Source organism: Crocuta crocuta, unplaced genomic scaffold (genome assembly GCF_008692635.1).
Source record: "Crocuta crocuta isolate KB4526 unplaced genomic scaffold, BGI_CrCroc_1.0 scaffold469, whole genome shotgun sequence".
Classification (NCBI taxonomy): Eukaryota; Metazoa; Chordata; class Mammalia; order Carnivora; family Hyaenidae; genus Crocuta; species Crocuta crocuta.
Genome location: NW_027531907.1, coordinates 224,193 through 245,402, shown reverse-complemented (window position 1 = coordinate 245,402; position 21,210 = coordinate 224,193). Strand labels below are relative to the sequence as shown.

General features: G+C 40.6%; 1 protein-coding gene across 1 annotated transcript in view; it reads left to right on the top strand.

Annotated features, from left to right (window-relative positions):
* Positions 1–21,210, top strand: part of OCA2 (OCA2 melanosomal transmembrane protein) — a 354,024-nt gene that overhangs the window by 156,736 nt on the left and 176,078 nt on the right. The window contains exons 10-13 of the mRNA XM_077774607.1: positions 15,387–15,458; positions 17,338–17,403; positions 19,234–19,290; positions 20,338–20,462. Of these exons, the coding sequence (XP_077630733.1) occupies positions 15,387–15,458; positions 17,338–17,403; positions 19,234–19,290; positions 20,338–20,462 (320 nt within the window). The remainder of the gene's footprint in view (positions 1–15,386; positions 15,459–17,337; positions 17,404–19,233; positions 19,291–20,337; positions 20,463–21,210) is intronic.

The window sequence follows — 21,210 nt, the reverse complement described above, 5'->3', positions numbered from 1 at the left end:
ACTCCTGATGGTTCTCGATTACCCATGCCCTTGACTGTTTCTGTACATGCAGCCTGTGAACTGAATTATCTGGTCTGACCAAGTTAAGAGGTATGTGTGTGGGGGTGAGGGGAGGATGAAGGAAGCTGGTGCATAAAGAAGGGCCACAGTGGGACCTGAGAGCTTTAGTTTCAAAGGAAATAGTGATGCTATTGATACCCAGCAGAGCTAATATGCGAAAAGGCAAGTTCTGAAAATTCTGTGTGTTAATAGGACCTCCACCATAATCCCATGATATGGGCTTTATTATTTTCCCCAGTTTATAGATGAGAAAATTGAAGCTCAGAGAAGTTAAGTTGCTTGCTCAAAGTCCCTGAGCTGATAAAGGTGAAGTAGGGGTTCAATCATTGCTTCTCCCTAGGTACATCATTTGTCAAGGAGCAGGGAAATGTCTGAAGCCAGAGCTGCAAAACCTACACAAGGAGTGAACAAATGTCTATTGCAACATAGAATGGTCCAGCTTAGTGTTTGCAAATGTTGTATTATTTAATTCTAAAAACATGTGGTAGTCCAAAACCTGTGAATATGTGACCTTATAAGGCAGAAGAAACTTCTGCAAATATGATTAAATTAATGGCATTGGGAGAGTACACTGGATTATCCAGGTGGGCCCAATTCCCTTAAAGTGGAGAAACTTTCCCAGCTATGGATAGAAGGAGACATAATTATGGAATAAGGGTAGTAGAAATTTGATGTGATGACTTTTGCCCCACTGTTGATGGCTTTGGGAATGGAAAAGATGGGCATTGGTCATGGAATATGGGCAGCCTCTAGAAGCTGGAAAAGGTGAGGAGATGGATTCTTTCCTAGAGCCCTCAGAAGGAATGTTGCCCTGCTGACTGTGTTGGGTTTCTGACTTATCAAAGTATAAGAGAATAAGTCTGTGCCGTTTTAAGCCACCTAATTTGTGACAGCAGCACTAGGAAACAAACATAAGAGGTTCCCATGAGGGAGGTGTTACACACCTGTTTTAAAGCTGGAGAAACCTTGGAGAGGACAGCTTGATACAGATTTCAGCTGTGGTAAGGGGGAAAGGCAGGATTGAACTCATCTTCCATGGCCAATCACCTCCACTAAGGAGGGGGTGGTGGAAGTATCAAAGGATGCCACATGGTTGCTGAGCTTCAATACACAACTGAGAATAGGGGCCTCAGCTCAGCTGCCTCTTGACCTCAATGTCTCAACCACGTGGGTGGTGCAAGGAGCTGACTGCCCTTGTATTTATATAAGAAGTAATCTGAAGTTGATAGGTGGGGGCTTGCCTTTTCCCCCAGTTTGATGATTAATCAAAAGACCTTGCTGCTATGAGCTGGAGGGATCAATTAGGAGGACATTTGGGGCAAGTGTGTATGTGTGAGACTATGTGTGACTGAGAGTGTGAGGAGGCTGTTGGATGTGTCTGTGTGTGCAAGTGTGAGAGTTTTGATGCTGTGTGAGTGTGCAAGACTATAGATGTGTGTGTGCATGTAAAACTGAGTGGATGTGTGAGTTTGCAAGATTGTGCGTCTTTGTGTGGTTGAGTTTGTGCAAATGTGATTGTGTGTGTGCCTATGCATGAATGTGAAACCGAATGTGTGTTGAATGTATGCACAAGATAGATCCCAGTGCTATTTTGTCTTCATGTCACTGGCTCACCTCTGGCACTACGACTGGGCTGCTCTGAGGCAGGGGTGGAGTCTGAACTATTGCCACACCTGGCAGTTTGGAGCATTGGTTCCCCGGAGGCCTGGATGCTATCAGGATTGGAAGCAGATAAGTCCCCCCAGGGAATGTCCACACCCATGTCCTCACCCGAGGTTCAGTTTGCGTGTCTTCCCCACACGACCTTCTCTAGGAGATGGGATCAGGGTGCAGGAGGCACTGCCATGCCCCCTCAGGAAGGGCACATCACACTGAGGACAGAGATAGGCTTATCTCCTTTCCTTTACCACTTGAGACCTCTCAGGGTGTGGACTTGATCTAGCACTGGGGAGGGATGGGAGCCACAAGGGGCAGGTGGCATCAGGGCACATCTGCTGGGGACAAGGAGAGTGATGGGAGCAGTGGGATATTTCTCTCTCCCATATGGTGTGCTTTTATGGTCTAGCTTGGGGAAGTGTGTTGATAGTACAGTATAGTTTTGTTGTTCTTGAAAGTTTTATTTGCTGACAATGTGTTATTTGAAAGATTCTATTTTGGTATTTTACAGAATGCTTCCTTCTTTCCTTCCTTCTTCCTTTCTCCTTTTATCCTTCCTCTCTTTTTTCCTTCCTTCCTGCCATTTTTAGAGCACTGGAGGTCTGAAAGCACAGATTTTTAAAAATCGAGATATAATTGACACAACATTGTGTAAGTTTAAAGTGTACATGTTGACTTGTACATTTGTATATTGCAGTATGATTGCCACTGTAGTTTAGTCAACATCTCTATCACAGTTACATAATTATCAATTCTTTTATGTGGTGAGAACAATTAAATCTAGTCTCTTAGCAACTTTGAAGTTTATGATACAGTATTGTTGAATATAATCACTATGCTGTATATTAATTAGATCTCCAGAACTTCCTTATCCTCTGGTTGCAAGTTTGTACCCTTGAATATTTCCCCAATTTCCCAGTCCCCAAGTCCCTGGTTAACCACCATTTCACTCTGTTTCTACAAGTTTGGCTATTTTAGATTCTAGATATAGGTAAAATCACACAGTAATTTGCCTTTCTCTAGCTGACTTATCTCATTAGCATAATGCCCTCAACATTCATCCTATTGTCACAAATGGCAAGATTTCCTTTTTTCTCATGACTGGATAATATTCCGTTACACACACACACACACACACACACACACACACACACACACACACACACACGACACACACTCCACATCTTTATCCATTGATGGGCATTTAGGTTGTTTCAATATTTTGGCTATTGTGAGTAATGCTACAATGAACATTGGGAAGTAAATATCATTTTGAATCCTGTTTTTATTTCATTTGGAAATAAAGGAAACAGACATACCTAATATGGTATTTTCGTCCTGTGCTGGGAATAATTTCCATTTGATGAGGTGTGACCATAGAGCAGCCATTTTGGAAGAATGTTGCAAGGAAGTTGTGGGAAACTTCAAACAGAACGTGTTTTTCTAATCTCTATTTCAATTTTTAGTATATAGTCACATGAAAAAATAGTGTTTGGTAACATCCTAATTCCCTAAATGAATATATGGAATTGTGGCCACCTGTTGTGATTCTCCAAAATTCAGTGACACAATCATTTTATTTTCCTTTTTGAGGAGAAACCTAATCTGTCTTCCTAGGCAACACAGGATCAATTGGTGATTGGGCTGACCTGGGTGTGACCACATGTTCATAGCCCACAGCTGTGGGACCTTGTTTAAATTCTAAAATCAGAGTCAATATGTTTTGTATGATTGAGGACTGCTGCAGATGATATCTTGAGGTGCCTTTAAGCTCAAGGATCTGTAATTTTGTGTAGCATAAGCCATGCCAGAAAATTAACTCGGTACTACGTGGATAGTACCTAAAAAGAAAATAAATGATTTGTTCTTATGCATTCTCCTTGGGTCACACAGTACATGAGGGGCCTTTCAAAGGGAAATACATCATATAAAAACCAATAATGGCAAAATATCAGCAAGAACATACAGCCATGACTGACAAAATACCCATAAAGGCAGGAAAAAGTAGGCATTGGGGACAGGGTGCTAGGCACAGTAGATTGCTTCCATCTGTTCACATGCTATCTTCCAAAGCAGGGTGAAGGCCTGGGGTCAGGGGTGATGTTTGGGAACATTTAACACAATCCACCCCAGTCCATACACTGGTCACAGTGTTTGCCTCTGCACCAAAATATACAACCTCTTCCTAAGATGCACTAAAGCTCTCACCCCAATCGCCCTCTTGGTCTAATTCAGGAGCTAGAGCCTTTGAGTAGGAATTCTCTGCCTCTCATTCACACTATGAACCAGTGTGAGATGCGGATGACACATAATCCACCTCTCACCTTGGGAGGGCACGGTGAGGAAGCACACAGTCTTTCAGGGAACCTACACAGAATGGCATCACCTTACAGACTCCCATTCCAGCACCCACCTCACACCTCAAGACCCCATGTTCTGGCATCTACCTCTTACCTCACAGCCCACAGTTCCAGGATCCACCTCACATTGACAGTCCCTGTTCTAGCTTCCACGTCTCACCACAGTGTCCTATACCAGTATTCCCTCTTACTTCACAGCCCCAGTTTCAGCTTCCATTTCTCACCTTATGGCTCCTGTTCCAGCATCCATCTCTCACCTCACAGCCCCTATTCCAGCTTCCACCTCTCACCTCACAGCCCCATGTTTCAGCTTCCACCTCTCACCTCACCAGCCCATGTTCCAGTATCTGTTTCTCACCTCACACCCCAATGTTCCAGCTTCCACCTCACACCCCCATGTTTCAGCTTCCACCTCTCACTTCACAGCCCCATGTTCCATTTTCCACTTCTCACCTTACAGTCTCATGTTCCAGCATCTGCCTCACATCTCACAGCCCTATGTTCCAGCCTCCACCTCTCACCTAATAGCCTGTGTTACAGCATTCACTTCTCACCTCACAGCCTCTTGTTCCAGAATCTACATCTCACCTCTCAGTCCCATGTCCAGAATTCATCTCTTCGCTCACAGCTTCTATGTTTTAGTATCTGCCTCACCCCTGTGTCCAAACCTCTAAGCTCATTAGGTACAGTTTTGGTTTCTTGCTTGTCACAGGTGACCCTCTTATTAAATATTTTCTGTCATGTAAGTTGGGTTGCCATTTCCCCTCACCTTATATATTAGTATTTTTTATGGACTACTGCCCAGCCTAGAAAGCCTTGCTACCTATTTTAGGTTTTTGTATGTGTAATGTCCTACTTTGAGACCAATTTCCAAATTAATCAGCATTTTCTATGTCCACAGCCTTCCAAACATCCCAGTGACTTATAACCTGCTGTTTTCTGCTCTGCTGGGATCTGACGCCAGGACTGTTGTCTGCACAGAACCTCTAAAGCTCTGCTCAGACTGGCATTTGTTATGCTGTTCTGAATAATAGTAATTCTAGACAGGGACAGTTTTTGGTTTCATGAAGGAAAACTTTATTAATAATAAGGGAAAGAGAATATAAGAAATTAAATAATTACAGTAAACATGAAGAGGGAGAGGAGTATACAGAAGAACAAAGAAGGCTTAATACATCAAGTCAGGTTCTCCTAACATCCAACCTTCTGGCTGGGGAAGCTCGTTGATGAACAGCCCAGGTGGAGTCTTGATTGAGGGTCCTGAGTGGAGCGTCCTCCCCTCAGGTGAGACTTCCAACTAGCTATTCCCACCAGGGCAATATGTATACTAAAATGTGTGATTTATGACTAGTCATTAAGTTTGCTTTAGTGCAGCCCCAAGAGAGCTGGTTTTTATTTGTTTCTCTTATCATATCTCACAATCTTTGGAGCCTGGACATCTGCATATTTCTTTTCCCTCTCGGATCCATTCCAGGGGTCAGCCTCGTCCCCTGGCTTAAGGAGGTGATGCATGTGAATTCCCCCTTGGCATCAGGAACAGAAGGGCCAGTACTGATCCCAAGACTAAATATGGAGTACAAATTAACTAAGCCCTCCATGATTGTACATGTGTGGCTCTGGGCAGAAATGCATGACAAATCACACAAACAACTTCTATACAGAACACATGCCTGCTTGTAGAGTGCCAGTAGACTGGTAGGACTAGCCATTGACTCCCAGATAACCTGCAGTTCCCCCACCCCAGGGTGCATGCTCTTTCATCTCTTCCTTCTGGATGCATCTTGAGAGGGGAAGCCCAGTAGCAATTAGGTTTTGGAAGCATTGCAGAGAAGTATATGTGTATCTATGTGTTTTTTTTTTAATTTTTAATGTTTTTTAAAATTTATTTCTGAGAGAGAGAGAGAGAGAGACAGACAGACAATGTGAGCAGGGGAGGGTCAGAGAAAGAGGGAGACACAGAATCTGAAGCAGGCTCCAGGCTCTGAGCTGGCTGTCAGCACAGCTATAAACTACAAACACTATTGATAGTGTTTATTTTCTCTGTCTCTCTCTCTCTTCTTTGCTCCCTCTTTCTTATATTTTTCTTCTAATTCTTCTCCTTCTTCTTTTCTTCCTTCTTGCACTAGTGTAAATGTCATAATAGAATATGTAGTATTTTTTATGTAACAAAATAACTGACATAACTGAATATAACTGATTTAAGCCCTTAGCTAGATCATAAGGAATGCAATTAGAGTGGAACTTTATCATTACCCATGCAATCTACTTCATAAGACATTGAAAGTGCTTGCCCACATTATCAGAGGCTCTGTGATTGGCATGACACCTGTCAAGGTGGTTGGAACCTGCATTGCCCAGAATAGTTTATAAACATTTTGAAATAACTTTGCCTGTATTACTTGTAAAAATAATAGTTAAAAAAGCATTGTATCACAAAAAAAGTGATCTTTGTGAGCATTGTTGAGAAAATTTGCATTTCAGTATGGATTTTGAGCTTAATTTTAGATTTCCGTAGTATATCACACATAGCAGACAAAATATAGAGATATATTCTTGTTCATGAGAGCTGTTTCTAAATGGTTGGCAATTTCTGAGCAGAATGCACTTACGTGCAGAATTCATGAAATTTTGTACAGTGCTTTAATTTATTATCTTTCATGAAGCTTTCAGTGATTTTAAAGTCAAGTACATTAAAAACCACTTTTGACCAATTAGAAAATGTTCTATGTAATGATTTTCTCAAAACTAGGAATAAAAACAAGACCAATGAAATCTGCCTTAGAACGGTAGTGAGAAGGAAAAGAACTTTGCATCTTGGCAGCCTGCCTCATTGGATTATTAAACAAGTCGGGGAAATTAACATACACTCAAATAGGCTGCTTAGAACTCCCTTAAGGTTCCACGCTGTTTTGAAGTTTGTTGATCTGCAAAAGTTTCCTTTAATTTGTTCTTGCCGTTCTTTACTCTTTCTTCTATACACACATACAAAGCAAGAAGGATGTGCATATTTTGGGGGGCAACTAGTTGGTTTGTTTTAAATGAAAAATGATGAAATTGAACCCAGACCCCTCCTAGCATGGCCCAACTGGATAGCCCTGACTGCTGGCACATCCTCTCCTTTCCTTCTGCTTCTGACACTGCACCCCATTTTGGCCCTGGACATCTAATCAGAGCTGATATCCCTCTTTCTCTGGGTGTCCTGTGTCCTGACTGTATAATACCTTCAGGCCTCTGTGTTCTAGGACCTCTATTGCTCTGTTTACTAAATACTCATTTCTTGTTTACAGGGACTGGGCACACACCCTAGTCTTTGTATTGCTGAGTCCTTAATGCTGAGAGCAGTGACAAGTGAGTGCACTGTTGTTGCTGTGCTATTTTTCAATAAAAATAAGCATCTTGTTGTGAATGCTCCTTATATTTTGATGGCATTAATTTCATCTTTCCAAATTTAGGAAGATACTGCCATGGAATTCTGGAATGGGAAGGGTCTTTGGGGTCATCAGATTTGACCCCATATATTCTTATTCTTAAATTTCTTTTTAATTCTGAATAGGATCCTAAGTTCTATCCTTGATTTAGGTTTAGCAATGACTTGGAGGAGAGAAGCAATGCCTTTTTTTTAAATTAAAGTTTTAATTTTGACATAACTACATATATATATACATACATTCACACACACATATATATATATTTGAAAGAAGGAAATACAGCGATTTCCTGCACTCTTTTTTTGGTGTGTATTACAAATTCNGGTGGTATCTCAGTGTGGTTTTGATTTGTATTTCCCTGATGAGAAGGGAAGCTGAGCATCGTTTCATGTGTCTATCGGCTATCTGGATGTCCTTTTTGGAGAAGTGTCTGTTCATGTCTTTTGCCCATTTCTTCACTTGTATTGTTTGTTTTTTGGGTGTGGAGTTTGGTGAGTTCCTTATTGATGTTGGATACTAGCCCTTTATCTGATATGTCATTTGCAACTATGTTTCCCATTCTGTCTGTTGCCTATTAGTTTTATGGATTGTTTCCTTTGCATGCAGAAGCTTTTTATCTTGATGAGGTCCCAATAGTTCATTTTTGTTCTTAATTCCCTTGCCTTTGGGGATGTGTCAAGTAAGAAATTGCTGTGGTTGAGGTCAAGCAGGTTGTTTCCTTCTTTTTCCTCTAGGATTTTGATGGTTTCCTGTTTCACATTCAGGTCCTTTATCCATTTTGAGTTTATTTTTGTGTATGGTGTGAGAGAATGATCTAGTTTCATTCTTCTGCATGTTGCTGCCTAGTTCTCACAGCACCGTCTGTTAAAGAGGCTGTTTTTTTTTCCATTGGATACTCTTTCCTGCTTTGTCAAAGATTAGCTGGCCGTACATTTGTGGGTCCAATTCTGAGTTCTCTATTCTATTCCATTGATTTCCTGCACTCTATCCACTTTCCCCCAAGGGTAATATTTTGCAAATTGTGAGGGTGGGAAAATTTTCCGTTCTGCCTCCTAGGTTCTGGGAACCCTAAAGGTTCCCAGAGCCAATTTCAACATGGGAGTCTCCCCCTAGCACCAGGCAATTCTCAGATACCAACAGGGTGTCTATGAACCTAACTCAATTTATGACACTATCTACTCAGTGCTACCACATCAGATTCCACAGGTTAAGGGTTCAATGCCCACCCTCAACTTTAGAAACCAGTCCAAAGCCACTGGCTTCTGACTGACTAGCAACACATTAGAGATTCCGCAAACTTCCTCCTTAGGTTTGATTAATTTGCTAGTGTGGCTCACAGAACTCAGGGAACCACTTATGTTTACTAGCTTGTTAAAGAATGTGAAGAGATACTTTGGGCAAGGTCCCCAACCAAGGAGCTTCTGTTCTCATGGAGAACGGGGCCCAGCTTGGTGACATTTGGAAATGTTTTGATTCCCCAAGCATGGAAGATCTCTGAAGAAAGGACCAGAAAGCTATCCTTTTGGGTTTTTATGGAGGCTTCATTACATAGTCACATTAAATAAGTCATTGGCCATTGTCTGATTCAGCCCCTTTCTGGAGGTTGGGGAGTGGAGCTAACAGTTTTAATTCTCTAATCACAGGGTTGATCTTCCTGGCAACCAGCCACTGCTGTTGGGTGGGGTCCAAAAGTCAACTTAATTTCTTTCTTTCTTTCTTTCTTTCTTTCTTTCTTTCTTTCTTTCTTTCTTTCTTTCTTTCTCTCTTTCTTTCTTTCTTTCTCTCTCTCTCTCTCTTTCCCTTCTTTTCTTCCTTCCTTCCTTCCTCTCCTCCCTCCCTTCCTTCTTTCCTTCCTTTCTTTCAAATTAAATTTTTTGTTTAAATTCCAGTTATCTAACATACAGAGTAATATTAATTTTAGATATACAATGTAGTGATTCAACACTTCTATACAATAAACACCTGATGCTCATCACAACAAGTGCACTCCTTTTTTTATTTTAAGTTTTTATTTAAATTCTGGTTACTTAAAGTACAGGGTAATTTTAGTTTCAGGTGTATAATGATTCAGCACATCCATACACCTGGTGCTCATCAACATAAGTGCACTCCTTAAACCCATTTGACTTTCATAGGTCTGCAGTGTTTTCAAGAACTGTGGATGAAGACTAGATACAGCTGAGAAATAAATGTTGGTTATCTGAGTGACAAAAGATTTTTTAAATCATTCATTATATCACTATATCATTGTATCAGTTGGTTTGATAATTAAGGTGACAGAAGATAAATAGGAGAAAACAAACTAATTTTGTACATGTAGGAGTCCCATAAAAATATGAGAATCAAAGAAATGGACAAAAAATGGCAACTTTTACATCATTTAGACAAGAAAATAATAAATTGGTGAAGAATTGACAATACAAAGGTGTTTGTCTACTACTTGGGTAGTAAATTAGTGAAGTAACAAGTCTTGTTTATATAGCCTTTTCAGCCTTAACTTCTCTATTTCTGGTAGTGAGGATGGCTTCTATCCTCCTAGTACAGGAAAAGTACCTTTCCTTTTTTTTAATTTTTAAAATGTTTTATTTATTTCTGAGAGAGAGACCGCATCAGCGGGGGAAGGTCAGAGAGAGAGGGAGACACAGAATCCGAAACAGTCTCCAGGCTCTGAGCTAGCCGTCAGCACAGAGCCCGACGCGGGGCTCAAACCCACGAACTGTGTGATCATGACCTGAGCTGAAGTTGGATGCTTAACCAACTGAGCCACCCAGGTGGGCTGGAATAGTACCTTTCATATATAAGATTTATTTTTTCTTTTAAGGGAGTCAAAAAAAGCTTTACAGATTCTATCTTGCAACAGCTGTTTCTTAAGTAACTTTGATTCAAAATCATCAATATGCCAAAGTGGCATATTTTGGGTCTCTTTACAAAACTGTAGTAGAATATCACACCCAGGACATTAACATTGCCACATTGAAGATACATAACATTTCCATCCCCACAAGGACCCCTCAAGTTGTCCTTTTGTACCCACATCCAATTCCTTCTATCTCTTATAACCCCCTTCTTATTGAAAATTACTAATCTGCCCACTATTTCTATAATTTTATCATTTCAAGAATGTCTAATTTGAATAATACATTAAGTGACATTTTAGAATGGGTACTCAGTATAATTCTGTTGGAGGTTCATCCAGGTTGTTGCATGTATCAGTGCTTCATACCTTTTCATTGCTGAGTAGGATTCCATGATGTAGATATTCCATGGTTTGTTTAACCACTCACCTCTTTAAGGACATATGGATTATTTCCAGTTTGCAGTAGTTACAAATAAAACTGCTATGATTATTCATGTACAGGTTTTGTGTGAACACAGGTTTTCATTTCTTTGGCATAAAACATCCAGGATGGAATTGGTGGGTTGAGGGTAGTTGCACATCTAGTGTTTTAGACGTTTTACATTCCCACCAGCAATGTGTGAATGACCCAGTTTCTGCATCCTTACCAGTATTTGGTGTTGTTTCTATTTTTCATTTTAGCCATTCTCATAGGTATGCTGGGAAATCTTATTGTCTCTAGCCCCAAAGTCCTTTCAGGACTCTGTGGGAGAAACATCTGCCCACCCTTTTCTCCCTCCAGCTTGTTCTGAAGTACAGACCCCATGACTGTGTTTAGTTCTCCCACAGGTGGATCATGAGCTGTGTGAGGGGCACTGCTGGCTTTAGTTTCCTGGCCATTCCCTGAGCACAGTTGTCTGTCACTGCCTGGACATTGTGCCTTGACTGTTATGTGAATAGGGAACCCTTGTTTGCATTTTGGAAGCATTGGCCTCCGCTAAAGTTCATGTGAGGGTATAGGGTCATTCTTACCTCAAGAGCCCCTGACTGGTGGACAGAGGGGCTCACTGCCATGTCCTGGGGCCCTGAGTGTCCATCTGTGCTGAGGGCAGAAGGGCCTGAAGTTTTCTAGGATCCTGAGTGTTCATCTGGGCTGAGGGCAGAGGAACTCTCTGCCATGTCTGGGGACCCTGAATGTTCATCAGGGCTGAGGGCAGAGGGGCTCTCTGCCATATTCTGGGGCCCTGAGTGTCCATCTGGGCTGAGGGAAGAGGGGTTCCTGGCTGCATTTACCAGCCATTAGCGTCAATCTCAGTCTGTTTGGGCTACTATAACAAAATAGCTCATCAACAAAAAATTTATTTCCCACAGTTTGGGGGACACAGGAACATTCAGATTATAGTATTCTACACTTGGACCTCCCAAACTTTACGTCCTTCTTAAATGAAAAATACATTCATTCCATTTCAATAACCCCAGAACTCCTAACTCATTCCAGCATTAACTTAAAAATCTGAAGTCCAAGTCTCATCTAAATAACATCTAAGTCCGATATGGATGAAACTCAGTGTATATCTGGAAGCAAATTTCTCCCTGCTGTGAACCAAAGATGTTGAATCTATCAACTCAAACATGTTATGTGCTTCCAAAATGCAATGGATGAACAGTCATAGGACAGATATTCCTATTCCAAAATGGAGAAATTGGAAAGAAGAAAGGTCCCTGGCAAGTCCCAAGCCAGCAAGGGTCATACCATCGTTGGTCTGGGTAGCCCTTCCCCCATGAATTTGCTGGGCACAGCCCACTGTGCAGGCTGGAATCAAAAGCCAGTGGCTCTGCTGGTCTGTGGCTATAGTGGGCATTGTCCTGACAAGGGCTTTTACTGTGATCTTGTGATCTTGGCAGTCCTATGACTGGATCCAAAGCCTGAGGCTCAAGGTAATCTATCCTTCAAAATTAGGTTAAGACAGCCATGCCCCCTCCTCTTTGCTGGGTGCACCAGGTGCAGTGGAGCCCACATTGTGAAGCAGTATCAAGGAGCACTGTCCTGCTCTTTAAAATCTTTCTGTGATGTAGGCTCTTTCACTCTGGGCCTAGAATGGGAGGGTCAGCCTGATGATCTCTGAAATGCTTTCTGGGCTATTCTTCCACTATGTTGGACAGTAAGTCTTGGCTTCTGTATTTAGATGGCTGACTAATCTCCAAACTGTCTTGGTGAATAGCTCCTAGCTTCCCATTGAGATGTCAGATCCAAACTGATGTCCTTATCAAATTTGACCATATGCTTTGTGTACTCTCCTGAAGCTTTCTCATTTCTTTCAGTTTGGATAGGTTGAGAATTCCAAATTTTAAACTTTGGCTTAATTTTAAATTAACTTTTCCATCTTTAAGCCATTTCACACTTCTCTCATTTTGCTTGAAACTTTGAAGAGGAACTAGTTAGCTACTGCCACCCTTTGCTTAGAAGTCTCAATCAGCCCATTAGCCAATTTCATCTCTTACAGGTTCTACCTTGCACAAACTAGGATACGAACACAATTCAACCAAGTCCTTGACAACTTTATAACAAGAATTGCCTTTTCTTCATTGTCCAATAAGCATGTTCCTAATTCTGTCTGAGACCTCCTCAGAATGGCCTATACCATCAATAGTTCGACCAACATTTTATTCTTGACCACTTAGGTATTCTCTCTGAAGACTGAGACTTCTCCTCAGATGGCTCTCCTCCTTCTGAGCCCTTTCCAGAATTGCTTTTAATGGTCTATTCACAGCAATGTATGCTTTTCTTAGTGTACCTCTCCAGAATCTTCCATTCTCCACCCATTATCTAGTTCCAAAGCTGTTTCCATATTTTTAGGTATTATAGCAGCATCCTCACTTCTCAGGGATATTATAATGAAATGCGACTAACTGGGTGACTTATAAATGGCGGACATTTATTTCACAGTTCTGGAGGCTGGAAGTGCAGATGCCAGCCTGATTAGATGAGGGGCCTCTTGTAGGATGCAGACTTTTCATTATATCCTCATATGGTAGAAGGGTCAGGATATCTCTGTATCCTCTTTTATAAGGGCACTAATCTCATTCTGAGGATTTCACTCTCATGACCTCATGACTTCCCAAAAGTCCACTGTCTAATACCATCACTTCAAGTATTAGAATGTCAACATGTGAACTTTGGGAGGACATAAATATTCAGACTACAGCAGCAACCATTAGCATGATACAATTTTAGAATGTTCCATTACCCCATAAAGATCCCTAAGGCCCATTTGCAGTCATTCCTTATTGTTACCTCCAGCCTTAGGGAACCCTGATCTTTCTGTCTCTCTAAATCAACCTTTTCCAGACAGTTCATATAAATGGAATGAGATAATGTAGTCTTTTGTGTATCACTTTTTTCACTTTGCATAATGGACTTTGGGTTCATTCATAACATAGCATGTACGAGTAATTCCATAATGTAGCATATACTGCATTTTGTTTATCCATTCATTATGGGTAGACACTTGCAATGCTTCCAATTTTTTGCCTATTTTGAATAATATTGCTATGAACGTTTATGCTTTATGTGAACTGTTAAAAAGGTAAACTGGGGTATAGTGAATTTTTAAGAGTTTATTTGAGCAAAAATCGGTTTGAATTGGCAGTGCCAAACTGGAAGTGGTTAGGAATGCTCACCAGCAGGAGCTCTGGGAAAGACTTTTACAGAGAAATGGGGGAAGCAAAGCAAAGAAATTATTTGATTGGCTATAGCTTAAGCATTTGCCATATTTGGGGAGCCTAGTTAGCTGTTTATGATCAGTTGTTCTTAGATTTTTATTTCTTTTTTTGTAAGGTTTATTTATTTTGAGAGAGAGAGAGAGGCATGGGGTGGGGAGGGGCAGAGAGACAGGAGAGAGAATCTCAAGCAGGCTCTGTGCTGACATCACGGAGTCCAGCAATGCAGGGCTCAATCTCATAAACTGTGAGATCATGATCTGAGCTGAAATCAAGAGTCAGATGCTAACCAACTGAGCCACCCAGACACCCCATCGATTTTGATCTTTTAGTCTTGAGGCATTTATTATAGGCTTAGATTTTGGGTTGCTTATGTAGGTTGCTAAGGCATTAGAGTCACTTCTGTATTTAATGGCCTCATTTAGTTAATTTAATAGGACATATGTTTTCATTTCTCTTGGGTAGATTCCTAAGAGAGGAATTTCTAGTCAGATGACAATTTACTATTTAACTGTTTAAGAAACGTCCAAACTTTTCCATGATGGCTGCATCATTTTACATTCCGACAAGCAATATTTTATTTTATATTTTTAATGCTTATTTATTTTTGAGAGAGAGGGAGACACAGAATTCGAAGCAGGCTCCAGGATCTGAGCTGTCCAGGATCTGAGTGTTGAGTCAGATGTGGAGCTCGAACCCATGGACTGTGAGATCATGGCCTGAACTGACGACATTGGATGCTTAACTGACTGAGCCACCCAGGCACACCTCCCAGCAACAATATTTGAGGGTTCCAATTTTTCTGAATCCTTGCCTTTCTTCATATTTTGTCTCAGAAATTCCATGTCCGTTTGAATTATTAAATAGAAAAAGTACTTTCATATTAAGTAGTAATACTGAAATCTCAATTAGATTAAGCATTTGGCTATGTACCTTTGGTTTAATAACAGTCTCAGTAATTGGGAAGAATTGATACATGTTGTGGAACTAATGGCCCAGGGATCATATGGTAAATAATTAATGACAATTTGCTACAGGCTTCCTTATAGAACATACGTTAGCCTTCTGCCTCTACTTTTGGGTCATCTAATTACTCAGGAAATGAAATCAGCTTTCTTTAGAAGGCAGACTGATAGTGTTTCTGTGTGTATTTGGAGTGTCCAGACTCTGAAATAAAAGGACCCATGATTTATATATTTTCTTAATAAATATGGTATAGAATGGCATAGAGAAATAACATTGATGGATGCTAATAGCAGTATAGGCTTTTGTGTATTTTAAACCTCTGTAGACTGGAATGCAATAATTTCCTATGTTCCTTTTCAGATTGTTCATAGAACACTGGCAGCCATGTTGGGTTCCCTTGCAGCATTAGCAGCACTGGCTGTGATTGGAGATGTAAGTTGTAACATTTTGAGTCAATGGCTTACCACTCAATAGAGTGTAAGATTCAAGGATAGTCCAGGAATTAGGCATTAGCTAGTAATTTTCATTCTTTTATATGCTAGTTTCACATTTCTCCCTCAGGAACCATGCTGGAAGCATAAACCAACAAACCTTATCAGCATTGATGAGTGTTTTTCATTTGACTTGCACACACATTTTTTAATTCTCCATTTTAGCTGAGGAAAGGCTCATCCTACTCAATTCCCCAGGGCTGTGTAGCTGAGTGGTGTTAGATTTGGCTCTGGGTGCTGTCAGTCTTTGGGAACTAGAGGGGGATATCCTGCCTGGAGCAGAGAGGTGAGAAGTGGTGAGGTTGGGGTTCTGTCTTGCAGACATCAGGAGGTCCCTGGAAATGCATGTTTGGGGGTAATGGCACATATCAGGATATGCATGTGGCCTGTCTGGCAGGAACATAGGAGCGAATGTAGAGAAGCAAGACAGGCCAAGTGCCCACTGGAGATAGAGGACTACCATTGTTGAAGGAACAGTGCTGGAACTGAAGAAGGTGGCAGCACACAGAGCTGGATTTGAAAACAACTCTATATTTTTGTATCCTTTGGGTAAATACCTAGTAGTGCAATTGCTGGGGTGTAGGGTAGTTAGTTTTATTTTTAACTTTTTGAGGAACCTCCATACTGTTTTCCAGGGTGGCTACAACAGTTTTCATTCCTAACAACAGCAAAATAAGTAAATCAGAGAAAAACAAATGCCATATGATTTCACTCATATGTGGAATTCAAGAAACAAAACAGATGAACATATAGGGGAAGTGGAAAAGAAAAGAGGGGGAGAAACAATCTATAAGAGACTCTTAACAATAGAGAATAAACTGAGGGTTGATGGAAGCAGGTAGGTGGGGGATGGGTTAGATGAGTGATGGACATTAAGGAGGGCACCTTTTGGGATGGGCACTGGGTGTTGTATGTAAGTAATGAATCACTGGGTTCTACTCCTAAAACCAATGTTACACTGTATGTTAATTAACTAGAATTTAAATAAAATTTTTAAAAGAAAAAATAACTCTATAGAATTCAAAGGAGTTTTCTGCAAAGTGCTACTAAAGGCCACTTAGTTAACCAAAGAATAATAACTGGTTTAAAAACTATGTGGGACTATGTTGTTATTTATTCATTCAGTCATTCATTCTTGGCTAGAGTTGGCATAAACAAATGCTAACCGGAAGGAGGCTAAAACTTATACATAAACCACTGCTATTTTTATTAACTCTTAAGGAGTAGTATAGTAGTAGCTATTTTGTTTTAGAAAATATTAATGTGGCATACATCTTGTGCTGCTGGTAGCTCCTTGGGCCATCAGGCAGCCCTTTCCCAACAACCAGACCTTCAAACTGCCCTCACTTCACACTCCATGATCCCAGTTCCCCATGACCCCAGGCTTCCCTGCTCTGCAGAGTTGTTAGAAGATGAAGTGAGAGTGGATGAACAACTGATGACTAGGACAAGTGTATCTCAGTTATTGCCATCCTGGATTCATGCTCCAGTACCAAGGAAGGCATGTGGAGACTTCACTAATCCCAACAGTCAATCCTTCAGTTCAGGCTGCAGTTCTTCATGGAGTTGCCAGGGACAGGGTTTAAGAAATTTGCTTTTCCTATTACCAAATGCATAAGTTTGATATTATGATGCCTTGGTTTTCATTGACGAGTGGTTTTCATTGATGTTATACTCAAGTTTTAAAGGCAAGTGGATAGTATGATTTTTGACTCTGGGCTTCTTACAAAGAGTGGCATATTTTTTGTTTGTTTGTTTACAGCTTATCACCAGAAGGATGATGCCTGAAATTAATTGTGAAATTTGTGCTTTGATTGCAGAGACCTAGCCTGACCCATGTGGTGGAGTGGATTGATTTTGAGACCTTGGCCCTGCTATTTGGCATGGTAATTACAATCCTCCCAGTGGGATAGGGCTCCAAGCCTGCTGTAACCTGGGGCCTTCTCTCTTTGCTGCCACTGCTGATAATCTTTCATTATATTAAAGACATTGTACTGCTTGACAATTAGGGCTTGATTAGGAAGTGTTAGTGCAGGCCTAGCCAATTTCTCCTGTGGAGGAATGGAATGATTGGTGCCCTGGTTAGTTAGCTGGAGAACTGCAGTCTTAGGCCTCTCTAATAGTTAAATAATATTGCCATTTAGATAACAGCAAGATTTTTTAATTGCTTCCCTTAAAATATACAATGGAATATCCCAAATAAGTGAACCATATAAGTTTTGGGGATTGGATAAACACCTGTAATTAGATACATGGAAAATGAAAGAAATTGTCCCTAAGTAATAGTTTGTGTGTCATAAACTAATTTAACTAGAATATGTGAAATTTGATAAGATCCTGGACAGCAGTGGGAATGCCTCACGCGTTCTTGAACAGACCCTACAAATGGTTAAGTGGTCTGAAGGAGGGTTTTCCCTTTTTCGACAAAAGACCCACTCTGTGTAAAGCAGGTTATTATATATTCTCACTTTCCTGGCTAACATTTTATTCCCTGTGGTAGTCATAAGAGAGAGCCATGATACTCTAGGCTTCAATCGAGTCCATAATACATGGTTTAATTTTTTTCTCAGTTGACACCAGTTCAGCAAGATTCTAGATTCTATGATTCTAGAACCTTGGAGGTGCAAAGATAGTCTATATATTCAGGCGCCTGCCTTTTCCTCTTTATTTCATGACAGTCAGCTACCCCATGGGGCCACTTACCCTAGTCCCTGAATTTCAGTCTCTTTTGGGTAGTTTTGGCAGCAAATGTGTGGATAAGCTTCCCCACAATGATGGAAGACCACATGGAGCCTACCTATTCAGTTCATGTGAAGCTTCTACTGGTGAGTGAAGCACCACATTCTACAGACGGTAACAGGTGGCTTCTTGGGTTAGGATGACCATCGATGGTTACTATAGACAAGGTAGATATTTGTATTGAGTGTAAACTGACTTTTGGAAACTTTTGTTTTGCACAGAATATTTGAAAAATAATATTGGGCCTGCTATTTTCTAAGTACTTTAATTTACATGACTTTATTGAATTTTCACAATAGCTTTACAGTGAACAAAACATTCAGAGGTGAGGTGAGGAAGCTGAAGTACAGAGGATTAAATACATTTTTTTTACACAAGGTTAACTACTTCTAAATGGCAGGATTAGTTCTTGAACCCGCAGCTTCTCTTTCCAAGTTCAACAAATGGTATATTGCAATCAATCATTTCATTGTAACTGCTCTCATTTGTGTGTCTTGATCAAATTGGTGATGAAAATCTGTTTCATTACTTTTGGAAACAAAATTTAACTCAGTTTAAAAATCTTAAAATGTTTAATTGTTGCTTGTGTGGACATTTAGGTGCATAAGGCCACATTCTGGCTCATTTCCTTTCCTCTTCTAGCTTTGTTGACTGTGAGCAAGTTTCCTCCCATCTCTGCCCCCTGGTTTCCTGGTCTGTAAAACAGAGAGTAATGATAACACCTGATTTTTTTGTGAAGATTATGTGGAATGATAAAGTTCCTGGACAAAAATAGAGACATAAGCCTGCTACCAAGAGGTTCCATTCAGGAAGTTAGTAAGTGGACTATACTCAAAAAGAGAGCGAGTGGCTTGATGAAATGGTAGCTTTCATGCAGAGGCCAGAGCTGAGATTTGTAACTGATCACTCTGACGTCCTTTCAAGATGAAACGCTGCTAAAAGATTACCCTTGTCTCATTTTTCTGTTTTCCCCACAGATGATCTTAGTAGCCATATTTTCAGAAACTGGATTTTTTGATTATTGTGCTGTAAAGGTAGGTTTGATGTGGGATTTATTTATGTATTAATTCACTGATATATATTTTTACCACTGCATATTCAGTTAATGAAGCTACCATTTAAAGGAAATATTTTAAAATTCCATCTTCCTTTTCAAAATTATGGCTGTAACATTAGGTACAGTTGCTGTGCTAAGTTAGGTGACTCTGAGCAACACTTTGATCTTAGTAAACTAAAGAAGAGATCCAGGAAGAGTATTTGATTTGAATGTTTGTGTAACATTAGTTAAATTGGCAAGTTGAGAGCTACATATCAAAAATTGTTTTGCATTTTAGAGCATCTAAATATTTCAAGTCATCAGTTTCTGATTACTTTGCCTCTTGGTGAAATAATTTCAGTGATGACTTTCTAATTATTGAATATATAAACATTCACTTTTATAACTGGAATCCTGAGGAATCTACCAGCAATTTCTGACAGCCAGACTCTGAACTGGTTCTACCACTCAGGTTTGGTGAGAGGAGGTCTTACCAAGCTTTCAAAATGCAAGTGTTGTGCTTGATTTTCTTTTTTGAACTGGAAAGTTCTTTTAAAAGATTACTTACTCAACAAAGCCCTTTGCACACTCTTAATTACAGAATTTTTGCCATCTCTGTGTACCGTCTTGGACCTTCAAATATCTTATCTCTTAAAAATCCTTGAGATCTAAATTCCTTAGATCTCCAACAATCAGTAGGTTTAAGGGTCATAGCCCAGGATGTCTAACCAAAAGGAGATTGTAAGACTCTGGATAATGTTAAAAGGATAGAGGGCAATCACCTTGTGACCAGTGAACCACCAAAGGGCATTGTGAAGAAGGAGAATCAGAGGGAAGGAGGGTAGATCAGGGTAGATTCAGAATGTCCAGGTATAGGCCATCACTTCCTCATCTTAACAAATTTAGAAACTCATTGGTCTAAGTTTTAATCCACCATGTAGTGGTTATTTGGACCGTTGGTTCTTAGAATCCATAATGAAAAGTCACATCTATTCTTCAACCCCACTGATCCTGGCTTGTTCCTTTCTGTGTGTGTGCATCTCAGACGTACCGACTGTCTAGGGGAAGAGTGTGGGCCATGATCATCATGTTGTGCCTCATTGCCGCTGTCCTGTCTGCCTTCCTGGACAATGTCACCACATTGCTACTTTTTACTCCTGTGACCATAAGGTATGCAGAATGGCCCTGTCTAGTGGCGTGTTCTGGTTTTTCAATCTAGTCCCCATGTTCCCTTTGCTGCTGTGCCTTGGTCCAGCCTGTGCATCCTCCAGGACTGTGATGCTCAGTGCTCATGGGTATGGCTATAGCTTTTGCTTATGGCCATGGTTATGACAGAAGCATTGGTCCCCACAGAAACATCCTTGGAAGACACAAGACCCAGGCTTTGCTTTCCAGGGGTGAGGGGCAGATGGGTGCCAGGAGGTCTTATCCATTGAGCTGGTCACAGGTGAAGCAGAGCAGTGTGGGAGCTCCTACCAGATGGTCAGGGACCGGTAGCCAGAGGCTGGGAAAGTTGGGGCAGCTATCTTGCTCTCCTCAGGGTTGTGGGACATGGCCTGACAAGGCTTTGCATGGTAACTTTGAGAAAGAGAAATTCAATTTGATTCCATTTCATTTCTTTTAATTCTATCCACTTCATTAATTAGAAATTTATTGAGCATCAGAGGCCATTTGCCTTGAATCTCTTGAACCTTGAGTTTCAGGTCTGGTCATTATGCAGGCCCTTTGCAAGGCCTATATAAAAGTGTAAAACTATGCTTTTATCCAGACTTTATGTTATTTACTTTGAAGATGGTTTCCCAGTATATCATGGTCCAATCATGTCCTGGTACTTGGTCCTAGGGAAATATATACCCTCTGAGTATTCATGGGAGCAAGCTAGGTACTGAAGGATCCTAGACAAGTCACTTCAGCTACA